The 16,286-nt window shown below is 38.0% G+C and overlaps 1 protein-coding gene across 1 annotated transcript in view; it reads left to right on the top strand.

The window, feature by feature from the left end:
* The window catches only part of LOC126101555 (uncharacterized), a 93,732-nt gene that overhangs the window by 54,735 nt on the left and 22,711 nt on the right, over positions 1-16,286 (top strand). Inside the window, exons 5-6 of the mRNA XM_049912192.1 lie at positions 3,259-3,387; positions 12,420-12,733. Of these exons, the coding sequence (XP_049768149.1) occupies positions 3,259-3,387; positions 12,420-12,733 (443 nt within the window). The remainder of the gene's footprint in view (positions 1-3,258; positions 3,388-12,419; positions 12,734-16,286) is intronic.

The raw sequence follows: 16,286 nt of genomic DNA, 5'->3' as shown, positions 1-16,286 counted from the left end.
TTGTTTAACTTCCTCAACCTGATGCCCATCCTCTTCTGGAGATGACAGATACAAACATGTAATTTAACCTTTATAACACAGCAGTCCACTGGCGTCTATATAAAGAATTACCGATTTTATTACATCTCGAAGTAATGCACATAAAAATTTTAACATTTCCAACCGTTGTAGATTATATTACAACAACAAAAAAAACAAACAAAACTTCCCATGTGAGGTATACACTCGCGCGTGCGCACATCCGCACGTATGTATGTGTGGATGGACATGTGTGTGTGTGTGTGTGTGTGTGTGTGTGTGTGCGCGCGCAAGTGTATACCTGTCCTTGTTTCCCCCTAAGGTAAGTCTTTCCGCTCCCAGGATTGGAATGAGTCCTTACCGTCTCCCTTAAAACCCACATCCTTTCGTCTTTCCCTCTCCTTTCCTCTTTACTGATGAAGCAACCGTTGGTTGCGAAAGCTTGAATTTTGTATGTATGTTTGTGTTTGTTTGTATGTCTATCAACATGCCAGCGCTTTTGTTTGGTAAGTTACATCATCTTTGTTTTTAGATATATTTTTCCCACGTGGAATGTTTCCCTCTATTATATTCATACACACACACATATATTCGGAAAATAGCAAATTTTATAATGATATAAAAAACCAAAAACGTGAAAAAAAAATTTTCCGTTGTAACTCCTCTTAACACTCCTATTGCAAAAACTTCGATTCAATTTTAGCTCTCTGAGGTACTGGGGAAATTACTGAAACAGCCAGCTATGATTTTTGACAGTAGTATTGCTTACAATGTGTGTTACCTTTTCCAAAGATTGACTGTCATCATGGCGTTCTTGTTTTTATATTATAGCATTATGAAAGAGCATGCAAAAGCTGTTCCTGCAGCTGTTGAATTGCTGTAATCTCCTTAGTTTCTGACCATGTGATTCTGTTAAATGAATATCATTTTTGCTGTTATTGTAAGTAAAGTATGCAAAACTATCCTCATGAAGTCCACTCCTAATAGTACCCAAAACAGTGGTTCACATAACAAAATGACCACAATCAGATACCCTTATGGATTTTATTGATACGCTAAATTGTCTTTTATGGCTTAGCAAGGCCATTGTATTTTACAATCATCAGTGCTGTTCACTATGAGAGGATTAGGCCAGCAACTGGGGCATATGAGATCAGTTTAATTTCTAGCGTCTTGTGTTGAGGCTAGTGAGTCATCACTCTTCAACCAGTAGCAGATCATCATATTGTGACATGTTTAGCCTGCAAGTAACCTGCATTCCATACCATTGCTTGCCCTCCGGTGGAGTGACTATTCAGAAATAACCAAATAACCACAAGCGATGACGGCAGACAGGCTTTGTGCTGAGTAGGTACTAATGGTTCTTAGTGAAGACCATATTTGTGTTAGTTGGAGTTGTTCACCACCCTGCTTGATAAAGAGAGCCAGAATTAGTTTAAATTTAACATTGTGCAAAAAAAAATCCCAGGCTGTGTTTTGAAATATATGTCCTACAGAATTTTATCTGAACACTGCATGTATGTTGTAGTTTACACTGGTAAGTATAAGCAGAATTCCATTAGCTGCAATGTTTTATTTATAGACTGTACTCTCAAATTCGCGTACCTAGTGCATTCACAATGTATATTCAACCTTGAGGGCAGAGGAGCAGATATGCTACCGAAGTCCTCATCTGCACAAACTCCCTCGGAGCCCTTCATGTTATCTGTCATGTGTACCCAGCAGAAACATATTTTCAGATGATCCACAACATGCCTACAGAGGCAGGGCAAGGAGCTGTCATTCTGCTGGGTACCAGGACACGGGGAAAATGAGGGTAATGAAGCAGTTATGGATGCATGTGTGGAGAACGCAATTTTCTGGTGTCTGCCTCTATAGGTGCTTATACTTTGCTGTCAAGATGCAGGATCCTGTGTCTGTGTGTGAGAAGTGTTGGTTATAGTTGAGTAACAACAAGCTGAGGTTGGGGGGGGGGGCGCACAAGAAAAAGTACTTTCTAGGTGCAATTGCGTAGGGCACTGTCCCGGGATGCGTGGATTCCTCCTATGACGAGAGGGCTCACCAGCATGCAGTACTTGCAATGTACCAATCACTGTACATCACATTGTAATTGAATGTATTTCTGTAATCAAGAGTCAAAGGCTGCATTTGTATTACCAACTGATCTGCCCTCTATTTTAGGAGATGCTGAAATGAATGCGGTTCATAATTTAAGGTTCTGTGTAATCTACGATATTAGACATAGGTTATTAAGTAGAAGATTTAAATATGCTTTCAGTATGACTGGTGTTCATATTTGTGGATAGTCATCAGCCTGCGCCCTTTATATTATTTTGCTATTGCGTAGTTATAATCTGTATTTTAGCACTGGGTTTTGTAGAAGTATTTGGTTTTTTATGTGTGTGTGCATAAGTGTGTGTGTGTGTGTGAGAGAGAGAGAGAGAGAGAGAGAGAGAGAGAGGAGCAGAGTGCGTGAAACTCATTTCATACTAGCTGACAAACCCAGCAGTGTGGTGCCAATTTTCTATTAGAAATGAAAGCAAAAAATGAACTGTGTTTGTAGTGAAATATTGAAAAAAAAAATTTTTCTGTGTATTCGTGAAAACCCCTTCGAAATTGTGAAGTAGTCATACAAAGAAATATGCATAATATACAAATATATAAGTACTGTATCAAAATTAAGAAACATGATTGTGGATGGTTTTTGTATGCTGAATCACAGCTGTCTTGTGTGTCTACAACTCAATTTTGTAAATGTCCCTATGGCAACACCTCTCACAGCTCCATAGATGTCTTATCATTTTTGCCTACAGCCATATGTGCTTCACAGTTGAAAGCTGTCAAAGATGCTGCCATATGTCAGGGACTTTCTGAGGTTGAGTTGATTGAGTGTCTTAGCAGTAAAGAATAAGTGTGTTACAATTTCACACATGATGTGGCATTGTTTTCGTGGATCCTGGCATCTTGATGTTTGACGTCAAAATCTCTTGTACTGTATGTGGTACAATTGTATACTTTTGTAGGTGCATTTAGCAACATTTGCGAATACTGCCCATGAAATTCATTGCATATGCAGTCAGTAGCACAGAAATAATATATTTAAATGTCATTCATGAAGTGGCAATTTCTCACGTGCCTCGTTATTCATATATACATATATAATCTTCACAAATTAACTTTGCCATTAAATATCTACAATTCTGTATGTGAGTAATAAAAATTTTATTTTGTCCTCCATAGAAAAAACTTGGTTGGATTAACCCTGCAAGAAAGCTGGTGGATGTTGCCTTGCAACGATGGTCAGAAAATCAGATGAGAGCTGATAACACTAGTGTAATTGCGGTGATGTTAGACCATCCCCTTGAGGAAGTAAGTTTCATCTGTAATATTTTTATAACAGTTTTGTTCAATGTAATAAAACACTTTCTGTGTTTCTTACGAATTATAAATACATAAAACATTTAGTCGTATTGGAACAAGAAAAGTTTTTCCCCTTCCTCCAACCTGTGAAATGGCCCATCCATCTAGTTAAGGGACCTACAATTTGAGGGGATTAGAGTTAGAATTATGTATCTATAAAATTCTTGTTTGAGATGAATGCAACAAAAATTTTATAATAGTAGAAACACTATCACTGCTTCCACCAAATTCATATTGCTGATAATTGTGATAGCTCATTGTTTTTAGTGTTTGTTTACATTCATTCTGCAATTCCCAGCTTTAACATTAAGACAGTGGTGAAGCAGGTATGTCAGTATGGCCAGATTGTAGATAGTTCATATGACTCTAAACCCCCAAATTTGAGTAGAGATTTGAAACACTGTTTCATGTTTCTCACTTCAGTAGCTCATTGCCTAAGAATACTCTTAATACTATGCCATCTGGCGACACCACAGTGGCATCGTGCACGAAATAGTGGTCAACAGCCGGTGACACAACAGTTGTGTCGTGTGCATAGCAGCGCTCAGTGGCCGGCGACAACACAGTGGTGTCGTGGACATAGTATAGTGCAGTGACTGGTGACAGCACTTTAGTATCTTTTGCATTCTGTTTGTGTTTTGTTTAGGCAATAATAAGTTACACACGTCAAAAAGTATATGCCCTTTCATCATGGCAGACGGAAAGAGATGATACGATTATTTACGATGAATCCATGGACGTCTTGGCTGACGTTCTGGATGACGTGGTCGAGTGGGTAGGACACATTGAATATAAAAAATATGAAAGTGAAGCAGAATCGTCAGAAGATAGTGAAATACGTCCAAGAAGAATTCGGCGAACGCTGCGGTTGCCAACTGATTCAAATGAATCAGAAGACGACAATACTGCACAGTGGTCAGCCTTTGATTTACCTAGGACCAATAATAAATTTGAAGGATCTCCCGGTCCAAACATATTTCCCAAAGATACACAGAGCATTGAGGATATCGTAGAATTGTATATTGGGAACGATCTATTTGAATATATTAGCAACGAAACCATCAAGTACTTCAGTCAAAATTGCAATAGAAGAAACTGGATAAAAAATGCCAAATTTGTTGACGTTACAGGACCCGAACTTAGAAAATGGTTTGGGCTTGCTATCCTTATGGGAATCATGAAAAATCAAGGATTGATGATTATTGGTCAACAAATCTGGTGTCACACACACCGATATGTCGCAAAAAGACGTCCCACAACCGATTCAGACAAATATTATCATTTTTACATTTTTCTGACAACAACAATAAACCGGATAATTGCGACCGGCTTTTCAAAGTGCAATTCATAATTGATTATTTTTCCAAAAAGTGTAAAGGAACCTTTAATCCAAGTCAAAACATCTCAACTGATGAAGGAATGATACCGTGGCGTGGACAGTTAAATTTTAAAGTTTACTACTCATCAAAAATTACGAAATGTGGCATACTCTTTCGGATGCTGTGTGATTTGAGTATGGGATAAATTTCCTCATTCAAGATATATAGCGGAGCTAGACAGCCTTTAGCAAAAACAGTGATAGAACTATCGACACCTACTTATGGAAAGTGGCATCATCTCTACATGGATAATTATTGTAACAGTGTAGAACTTGCGGAGAAGTTACTTGAAAAGAAAATTAGAGTTTGTGGAAAGATACAGCAAAATATAGGATTTCCGGAAAAATTAAAGCACGCAAAAGTCCAATGTTTTTGAAGCTTGTCATCAGCTGACAGGTGAAGTACTCGCACAGGTATGGAGAGCTTCGAAAACTAAAACGATACAAATGATCTCTACAATACATAATGTCACTTTGACTGTCACTCAAAGAAAATGTAGAAAAACCAATTTCACACTAAAAAACCTGAAAGTGTATTAGACTACAACATATACATGAAAGGAGTGGATAGGGCAGACTAATATTTGAGTTATTGACCTGTATACAGAAAAACTATAAAATGGTCAGAAAAGGTATGTATGTACCTCTTGAACTGTGCGTTATTTAATGCGTTCCGCACATGGCAATATTTCAATACAGACCAAAACAGTCTCCGAATTCCCAATTTTTTTAAAAATTGAGTGTGTCCGATTTGTGGATAAAAGACCATGCTCCTGCTTATGAGCAAAACTTGGGGGTTTGCCACTACATCGCGTACATCTCATGATCCGGTTGACAGACTTTGCAGTCACATAAAGCAACACCAGCTAATACTTATTCCCAAAACAAATAAACGAAAACGAAGGAACTGCAATGTATGTTCCAAAAACAAAAAAAGGAGAACAATGAACTTTATGTGCAAGTCTTGTGGAGTTGCGTTAAATCTTGGAGACTGTTTTGCTGCATATCATACGAAAGAGAAGTATAAAGTACCAAAGACAATGCAAATAAACAAATATATGAAACAAACAAATTATGTATTTATATATTTAAAAAGAAAGATGGTGAGACTTACCCAACAAAAGCGCTGGCAGGTCGATAGACACACAAATAAACACAAACATACACACAAAACTCTAGCTTTCGCAACCAACGGTTGCCTCGTCAGGAAAGAGGGAAGGAGAAGGAAAGACAAGAGGATATGGGTTTTAAGGGAGAGGGTAAGGAGTCATTCCAATCCCGGGAGCGGAAAGACTTACCTTAGGGGGAAAAAAGGACAGGTATACACTCGCGCACACACACACATATCCATCCATACATACAAGACACAAGCAGACATTTGTAGAGGCAAAGAGTTTATGTATTTATTTACGTGTGTATATCTTCGAAATTGATGAAAGTAGGGGAACAGGGTTGTGATCTTAGGGAACTAACGACGAGATTAGTAAAACTTGACAATTTATAATCTCCCAATAATGTCAAAAATGGCCGGCGACAAGCCAAGTAATCCGAACTAGTGCTGCCGGTGCCAGCCGAATACATTTGTACGAGACGTGCGGACGGCAATGCGTTAAGTACCTGAAATGTTGACAAGTTAGTATTTCTTCTCATGATGGGTGGTTTATAAGTTTCAGGCCCTACATATTACTGCTTCTTCACTTACATATTGTGTGTTAATTGTGCTACTTAATTTTTGTGTACAATAAAATTTTGCTATGACACTCTTAAGAGTGTGTGTGAATCCCATATTGAAGCATAGAGACATCTTAAGCAGAAAGCACCATAGCAGCTACTTCTGTAAGAAATAATGTAAATATGCATCTACATAAAGAGATGGCAGATAAAAGAAATGTGTGCAGTTACAAACAAATTTTAATCAATTTGTTTAATAAACACAAACTACTACTACTGGAGCACAGAAATTAAATGTTAAAAGTTTTGTATATTGTTAAGCATACAGTTAATGTCAAGCAGATTCAATGCATCTGCAAATCATTCTAATTGAATACCATACTAATCTCATCCAAGACTTCATGTTTCAAAGGAACATGCTTATATTTGCATTCCATCTCCGATTGTCAACATAATCATCTTTTGCATCGTTGAGATAGCTTAACATTATCACCAGCTGAAAAAAAGTCTTTAAAGGAATTTCATCAACTTATTGTGACCTGCCTGCCAGCCTTAATCATTGGAATCTTCAATATCAACAATTATCCTTCCACATGTCTGTTATAAAAAATTTATGTAGTCAGTCATGCACACTATAGAAACTGTTTTTTCGAAAACTGCAATTTACTAACAAATCCACCTCAAAAACTCTGGCCTTCCAAAAATATTTTTGTTGATTTCATTCTGCAGGATCCCACCCACACAGCTGAAATAAAAGTGCATGAGACATTCCGTAGCTTTGCAGATTCCAGGGAATGAGATGCTTACAATGCAGTTTTTCTCACTAGTAATTCCTTGATCCATAAGTGGAAGTTTTTTTTCTGATTTTATTGGGAGGAAGGAAAGGAAGGGACACACACACACACACACAAAATTACGCATGCGCAACTGCTGCAAAACTATGCTTTTTATAGACAGCTGTCTATAAAAAGCTTAGTTTTGCATTTTCCTTTGATAATTGCTTTTAGCCATGTAACAAAGGCTTGTCACAGATTCGTGTATTCAGGTGACAATTTAAGCATATGTTTGTAGCATTGAGGATTTGCAGCTTTAACAGTTGTGATCATGTTGTTTCTCTATCATGTCAGCAATGTCACAAGTGAGTACCGTCACGCTGTCTTTGCTGAGCTTTCCACCAAGGAAAGTTTTATTTTGTATTGTGGAAGACTTGTCAGGCACAAGTTTGAAAATGGGTACAAATTCATCTACATTAAATATGCTACACTCTTCATAGCATCCCATTTTTCCTTGTAGTAACATTGCCTTCATACAGAGATTTGGCTTCACAAACCAGTTAGTGTGTGAAGAGTTCCAGTGTATCTCTTAAACTTGTCGAAATAATCTGTAGATAGATTTAGTAACATTTTTGGTTTTCATTTTCCTCATTCTGGAGCCATAGCTTGAATTACTGCTCCACTTAGAGTGACTGACATAGAGCTAACTTGGTGTATCCATTGGATTAAAACATTTTCTTTCTCAGTATATACCCAAGCTCTCACTGTCTGGCGCTTCACAAGCAATTTTTTCAAGGTTGTTCAGTTTGTTGACAGTACCTTATTTGAATTCCTCTCATAATACTGTTTTTTGAAACTTTGGAAGTAGGCTTTGATGCAGTAGTTGATGTCTACCTTAAAGTGTCCATGAGTTGAGGTCTTTCAGCATATTCAAGATTATCAAACAAACCTGTGACCATTCATTCTACTATTATGCGTTACACATTCCTGGTTAGTCTTATTTGGTATGGGTCCCATACAGTTCAGCAAATAGTTTACCGTAGATTGTACGAGTTTAGGCAATTTCCTTTGTAGATTGATTGCATTTTCCAAGTGTCCTACTAATGAAGTCTGCCACCTGCTTTACTTAACACTTGAGTTTATGAGGTTATTCTGTTTTCCATCTCTACAAACTTTTACAACCAAGTATTTTTATGAGAACTGATACCAGTTTTGACGCATTGACATTGTAGTCATAAGAAACATAAGTCATGCTTGCTTACAGTTTTAAGAAATTGGTAACCAAGCCCGAACATAAGTTGTGCCACAATGCTGTGTTCAAAATACTGCCCCCAAATATAAATTGGGTCACGATTTGCTCGATGTGAGCCACCTGTCGCTCAAAAACTGCACACATTTCATAGGAGAACAATGTATAGGCATCTCGCTACCTGTCCTTTGGCAGTTGCTGCCTTCTGTGGTCAGTTTCTAGAATTACATAGAAAGAAACATTAGCGAACCTAACAGTTGCTGTTGTGAATCGCTGAGCCAATAACTGATTATGATGACATAATTTTGGGTGTGTACACATTTGGCTTCAGTCGGCTGTGATTCTGCTACAAATACATCATATTTCTTGAGTGAGGAAATAATTTTGAAACCTCGAGAAGAATAAATTTGCTCAATAACTCAACTCGCGCTTTTTGAAAGGGTGGTGGTGATACTTCCTGGTGTAGTAGTAGTAGTAGTAGTAGTAGTAGTAGTAGCTTTATTCATCCGTAGACCTTTTTTTACGAGGTTGTAGGACATGTCAAAGTATTTACAAGTTTATACCAAATAAATTAAAATAAGCTAATTCGTATACACATACACGTACGCTTACAGACTTCTAGTTAGACAATCATTGGATTTACTCCTGGTATACAATACTTTCTTTACAAATAACTTATTAGATAATGTAATGCCACATGGTTCACTCATATCTCACTACCAGTCACTGCACGCAGTATACACATATTGTTTCGTAACACTTTATATAGACACAAACACACACACACACACACACACACACACACACACACACACACACACACACACACACTAGTGATCTCTGGGCCATTTTCTGTACTGCAATTTCCCATTTGCTATCCAGAAAGACTGAGTCAGCATCCCTCTTTAATAAGTGAGATGTTGAGCTCAGAAAGGGGAAGAGGTGTTAGTATTGTGCTACCCATAGATTGGGGATAAGTTTTTCTAGAAAAGGAAAAAAGAAGGAAAAAAACATTGTGTGAAGATGTTATGTGGAATGTTGGATGTTTTATAATAATTATTATTATTTATTTGTATAACTTTTTTTAACCAAACCCCAACTCTGTTTTGTCTAAGTAATCCTTCAATGTGTAAAATATATTGCATAACAGGTACTTTTTAGCTGCCTTTTTAAATAAGTGTATTTTTGCAGTTCCCTTAATCTCTTTTGGTAATTTATAGTACAGTTTTATACCTTGGAGTTTTATGTAAATTTTTTCCTTGGTAAGTGTAATTATTTTAAAATTTATAGTCTGTCAAAGACTAAAGTAAACATGAAAAATTAATCTTAAAGCTTGATCTTTTTTAGTGTGTGTTACTCCTTACAGTATATCAATTACATATGTGTCAGTAATGCTTTAAATAATGACATAAATGGCTGTCTTTCTAGGCCCGAAATTCTTGTAAGTGGCCAGTCTTCAAAGTGTTAAGGTCTCCAGTATTTTTCTCATGTATAAAGACATGAAGGACTCAGTTTGTCATTTGAAGGTTCATATTACAATACCACTTATAATTTTATATGCTCATAAATATTCTGTCAGTAAGGTGGTGAACATGACGTTTTAGATCTTGTGAATACATTATATCCTTAGATTATTATACATTTTTGTACAATAAAATGTACCCTTTTCCTATTGTCTGTAACAGGCGTGGGCAATCTTTCGTGACCTACGAGCCTATTTCGTGTTCTTATTTAAGCTCGTGGGCCAGCTTATCACGTGATGTGACACCAGCATTTCTATTAATAGGTTTGTTTATAAACAAATCTTCTTCTATCAGTCACAATTTTTCTTTATTTTGTTGCTTGAGTAGTCTCTTCTCTGCTTTTGCTAATGTCCCATTTCTAGGGATCCAGTTTCTGATGACTTCAAAACCTTTCTCCAGAATCTCACAGTTTTCAAAGTTCTGTACTTCCTAGTAAACTACTGTATCGACAGCAAATAGTCATAATCAGAAACAGTGATGGCTGTAATGTACTGCTTTGTGATATACCTTTCTCTATTGTCACTACCTCCGATCTGAAGTCTCATACTTTCACACTCTCTTTTCTGAGTTGTAGAAATTCTGTCATCCAGCATACTACTCTTCCATCCCAGCCCTTGCAGTTTTGTTTGCAGTACCATGCCATTTACCTTATCTAAGGCTTTGGAAAGATCAGTGGCTGTGCGGTCAAATTGCCGTGTCCTGTCAGCCACTTCCTGCTGAAAGCCAATTAGCTATGAATCACATGAAAGCTGTGTTGTGAATTCATTTTGTCTCTTAAACCAGTGCCCCACTTCCCTGCAAACATTCATTGTACAGGGTGTCCCACAGAAATTCAGTACGCATTATATCCAACTTTCAAGTAACAGTGAACTAACTAAAAAAGAATAGGCAAAAGGAACATTAAAAACAGTTACTTGTTTAGAAGAGATGCTGGAACTCATGATCATGGGCGTCCAGGCACTGCTGACTTCATGTGACACCGCTGACTTCATGTGACGACATTACCGGCAACACGCTGTAATTATGCAGGTGTAATATTAATTTCTGTGGTAATGTTGCATTTAAGATCGTCTGTTGTATGAGGATTGTAAGCATACACTTTGCTTTTTAGTGTGCCCCATAAATAAGTCACACAGTGTTAAGTCTGGGGACCTTTACTAACGTGCTTGTCTGCATATGTTAATTGTGTGTAGAAAGAGTCAAAGAGCTCTTAAATATGTTGCAATGTTTCCAAGTGCAATTGAAAAATATGGGGCCAATAACAAGCATGCTGGACAGTGCATGCCAAATGCTTATCTTTGAATGAAGAGGGCCTTTGTGTAGTATTTGTGGGTTGTCCTTTGACTGTTATCTGCAATTTTGGTAGTTTACATAATTTGACAAATGAAGCCAGGCCTCATCTGACATAAAGTAAAGCAAGGGGTCCAAGTAACCATTAGCAAGTGATATTAAAAGTCAGTCGAAATAATGAACTCTTTATCTCCTGATACTCAAATTTCGGCTATTGCACAACACTCGCATGAAAGGCTGTTACTTTCATATTATTTAGTACATGATGACACAATGTAAGAGATACACCAGCCTTATGCGATAACCTCCTTCCTGACTTCTGGTACTTCTTATAATGTCCATGCGAATTCTGCCTGGAGTTTCAGGGTTCCTCAGTGTCTGTCACCTATTCCTCTGCTCATTCTGAACAGATTCTACAACTCTCTGTATCTTGTACCGATCTTGAATAGTGCTGGTTATGGGAAGTTTCCTACCAGGACGCTTCACTTGAAACATTTCTTTACATTCCTTGATGGAGCCTGTGTTAACGTAACACTTCATTGTATCAATTCACTGTTCTAATGCAAACTGCGCCAGTTCTCTAACTGCATGAGCTGCTCACAACTACTGATGCGTGAACACACACAGCTGCACTCAACTTTGCATTAAAATGCAGTGTAGCCAACTTTCGAGACACTGTTGCCACTTCACAGGAAATTCAACTAGAGATAATTAACCGGTATGTGAGGTATGCTGGTTTTAAGTGGGGCACTCTTTATATTTATCGATGGTCTCTCAGATATTTTACTTACATTACTGGTTAACTGGTCTGCAGTTTTTGATATTGTCTCTTGTCCATTGTTCCTCTCCCCTTGTATACAGGTGTTACTACCTCTTCTTTCCATTCATCTGAGAGCACACTATTATTTATAAAGAACTCAAACAGGAATCTTAGGTCAGGCACAGCGCACACTCAAGAATTTTTAGTATTTCTCCGCTTATTCTGTTCACCCCTGCTGCCTTCCTTGCACCTAATGCAGTGATTGAATGTAGTAATTGAATTACCAGTTTAATTGCTGTAAACTGAATGAACTATTTTCTATTGCTTGTCCTTGTAGGTAAAGGAAAATTGTGAACATGTAGAGACTAGCAACACTCAAACTGCTGGTGCTTCGGTTTCACGAAAGGGACCACAGCAGCGTTGTGCTGATGGCATCAGAGAAGCTGATAAAAATTCCAGATTGCCATTTGCCACTCCTGGTGAATGGGTTGGGCCTCCACCTGTAGCTGCAAGAGTGAAAAATGAACCTTCATGGAGTTCTGTTGATGGTGACTCTGATGCCTCTGTAGTCCCTCCAGCAGTGCGAGACACTAGTTCTGTGGCAGAAGATACAGCTGGTCGTGTTGTAAAAGTTGGAGATTCACTTTGCAGGTATGTTGAAAGTTATGGGAATGTAGGGGAGTGTGGAAAACTGAAGTAAGATCATTGCAGTTGCAGAAGACTTGCACCAAGAATGTAATGTGCAGGAAAAAAAAAAACTATTCATTATTACTAATTACATAAGTTAAATACTGTCTTTTGAGATTGTAATGAAAGTCTTGTTAAAACCAAATGTGTTCCCCTTTATTTTAAAGCATCTTCAGTGGTCACTGTAATGATGTTTTCTCCTTGCTTGCTTTTGTTTCCTTGGATCACCAACACTTCTCACACTTTAAGTTACTGGTGTAAACGGTACGATCTTTAATCTCAGGTTTTTTGTTGCTTATGTCATTCTTTCTTGCTTATGTCATTCTTTCTGTTCTTCTATCATATGTGGTTCATTTTACCACACATAACTTCACTAACATAAAATATATTAACGTTTTTATTTTGTGAAGAACCATTGCCATCTCGCCATTTCATGTGCTTTGTTTTTGCTATCTGAATTAGTATGTCCAGCTCCTTGTTACAGTTGTTTGTCAAGTAGTACTGTGATAAGTTTGTAGAGCATACATCTGGGAGCTGATTCTGTGTGTGTTTAGATGCTTAGTGTAGTATTGTGTATGTTGCGATGTTTTTGCTGTAAGTTTTGAATGAGTGTTGGTTATTTTTTTGTTGTGATCAGATGCTATCAGACGACAGTTTGGTCATGGTGCACCCGATCTCATTCGTCAGTTTTTGACGGGTGCAAGCAGGTTAGGTTAGGTCAGAATCTAGTCCAGGGCTGGGCAAATACAGTTTCGCAACCACGGGTGCTCGCAGATGTCCGCAAGGCCTGCCCTCGGCTCTCCCACCAGCCAGCAGTACCCCCACCATCTACTCGCCTAGCCACGTACGTCACTGCACCGTGCGGAGCCACTAGGTCCGTTTACTTACCGCCGTTTTATCGCATTCGGTGTTTGTGATAAAACAGAACTACTAGGAGGAAAATGGCTTTGGAGGAGTTAAAATCGTTGAAACGTAAGTCCTTTGATCTGTAATCCGCAGTGGGAAGAAGAGTACTTTTTATTGGAACGCAAAGCTGATCTCGGTAAATGATTTGCAATGCAACATTGTCTTCATGGAAGAAGTACAATGTGAAGTGACATTATCAACTGCTTCACGAGAAGGATATAGTCTGTTTCAATAATGAAGAAAGAAAAGCCAGTCTTATCGAACTGAAATGGAAAAAGGAGAAAGACTTACGAATGCAAGTAGATAATTATGACTTTGATTCACATTATTACTGTTATTACTAATATGTTATGTGCGTTTTCCATCATTTTTATCTTTTCCTGTAAATATTTAATGTACGAAAACCTCATCATCCACAATGATGCAGCGATGACACTAAGCTATCATGTAGCTCTTATAACAGCTAAAACAGCACGACCCTTCGGCGTTTGAGAATTTGTGAAAGAATGTTTTGTTGCTGTCACAACAGTTTTGTGCCCAGCATGTCTTCCTGTTTTTGGAACTGTTCCTCTTTCACGGAGAATGGTTTGCAGGTACATTGTAGAAATGGCACAAAAGAAAGAAAAGCCAGTCTTATCGAACTGAAATGGAAAAAGGAGAAAGACTTACGAATGCAAGTAGATAATTATGACTTTGATTCACATTATTACTGTTATTACTAATATGTTATGTGCGTTTTCCATCATTTTTATCTTTTCCTGTAAATATTTAATGTACGAAAACCTCATCATCCACAATGATGCAGCGATGACACTAAGCTATCATGTAGCTCTTATAACAGCTAAAACAGCACGGCCCTTCGGCGTTTGAGAATTTGTGAAAGAATGTTTTGTTGCTGTCACAACAGTTCTGTGCCCAGCATGTCTTCCTGTTTTTGGAACTGTTCCTCTTTCACGGAGAATGGTTTGCAGGTACATTGTAGAAATGGCACACAATGTGGAAGTTCATATGAGAAACAGGATCAAAGATTTGGTGTTCTTTTCATTAGCATTGGACGAAAACACTGATGTATGTGATGTTGCTCAACTTGCAGTCTTTTTGCGAGGAGTTGATGTTCAGTTTAATGTGATTGAGGAACTCCTCGATTTAATGCCAATGTGTTAAAAAACAATGGCCAACAATATATTTTCGCACATTGAACATATAGTAGAGAAATACGAGCTGTGTTGGGAAAAACTTTCATAGATTGCGACAGATGGGGCTCCTGCAATTATTGGTCGTAATTCTGGTGTCATTGCTTTTATACAAAAAATGGGTGAAAGCCGTCAGTGTTCAGCGGGAACTACCAGCAGTGCATTGCGTTCTTCACAGTCTTAATTTGCTAGCAAAATGTGCCAAACTAGTTGGCGTCATGGACGTGGTTATAAAAAGTTAACATTTTCAGATCGCAGAATTTCGGACACAGACAATTCAAATCGTTCGTGGCAGATGTCTAGTGTGAATATGGCGATGTTCCATATTTTTGTGAAGTACGCTGGTTGAGTGGAGGTGTTGTTTTAGAATGATTTTTTAATTTACCTAAAAATACAACATTATTCATGGATGCGAAAGGAAAACAGGTGCAAGAATTGGACGACTTTCAGTGGATTTTAGACCTTGCGTTTGTATCTGACGTAACCAAGCATCTGAATAGTGTGGATGAAGCTTTGCGAGGTTGAAATAAGGTAATTAGCAAAGTGTTTGACACTGTTTTGGCTTTCAGGAGAAAACTGCTTTTGTGGGCAAAGCAACTGCCAGAAATGTCGGGTGTACACTTCCCGAGCGTTGCACTAGTTGTTAGTGAAAACAATTCGGAACAGGAGGGGGTCAAAGAAATTTTTGATGGCTTTGTAACGATGTTAGTCTTTAGTGGGTTTGAGGACTTAAATTGACTGGAATGCGATGTCAACCTATTTGTGACTCCTTTGGCAGTTAATGTTGAAAATGTGCCTTCCGAAATTCAGTTGGATCTCATCGACTTTCAATGTAAACGTGTGCTGAAGGAGAAGTTTCACACTGCAGAAACCGTGGAAAACTTTTACAAATGTTTCACACGTTAACAGTTTCCATTGTTATTTAAAATAGCCGCTCGTGTATATAGTTTTTTTGGAACAACATACTTGAGCGAAAGTATTTTCTCCGCAATGAAACTGACAAAATCGAAGCTTAGGAGTGGTCTTACTGATGCTCATATGACTGGTGCAGTGCACCTAATGACTAGTAATTTCACACCAACTATCGAGATGCTAGTTCACAATCATTGTAAAAACATCCAGGATGATGTAAATTAATGCCTATGCCCTATTCATATGTAGTCTGAACTACACGTCTGTGTAAATATAACGTAACATTTACAATACAAATCTGTTCGTTTCATAATCCTTTATGTCTGTATCCTATTTGTAGCCATGAAAGTACAACACGTTACAATGGTTCAAAACTGTTTCATCTGTACGTGGCCAACCATTGCATGGCACAGGATACACAAACTTTGGATAAGCACATTTTACACTTATGTCCCACACACGCATGTTGTGCACATATGATAGGCCCCCGACAACCGTGTACTGGT

The sequence above is a fragment of the Schistocerca cancellata genome, chromosome 9 (assembly GCF_023864275.1).
Source record: "Schistocerca cancellata isolate TAMUIC-IGC-003103 chromosome 9, iqSchCanc2.1, whole genome shotgun sequence".
Lineage (NCBI taxonomy): Eukaryota > Metazoa > Arthropoda > Insecta > Orthoptera > Acrididae > Schistocerca > Schistocerca cancellata.
The sequence above is the reverse complement of the archived record's forward strand: the minus strand, read 5'-3'. Positions and strand labels throughout refer to the sequence as shown.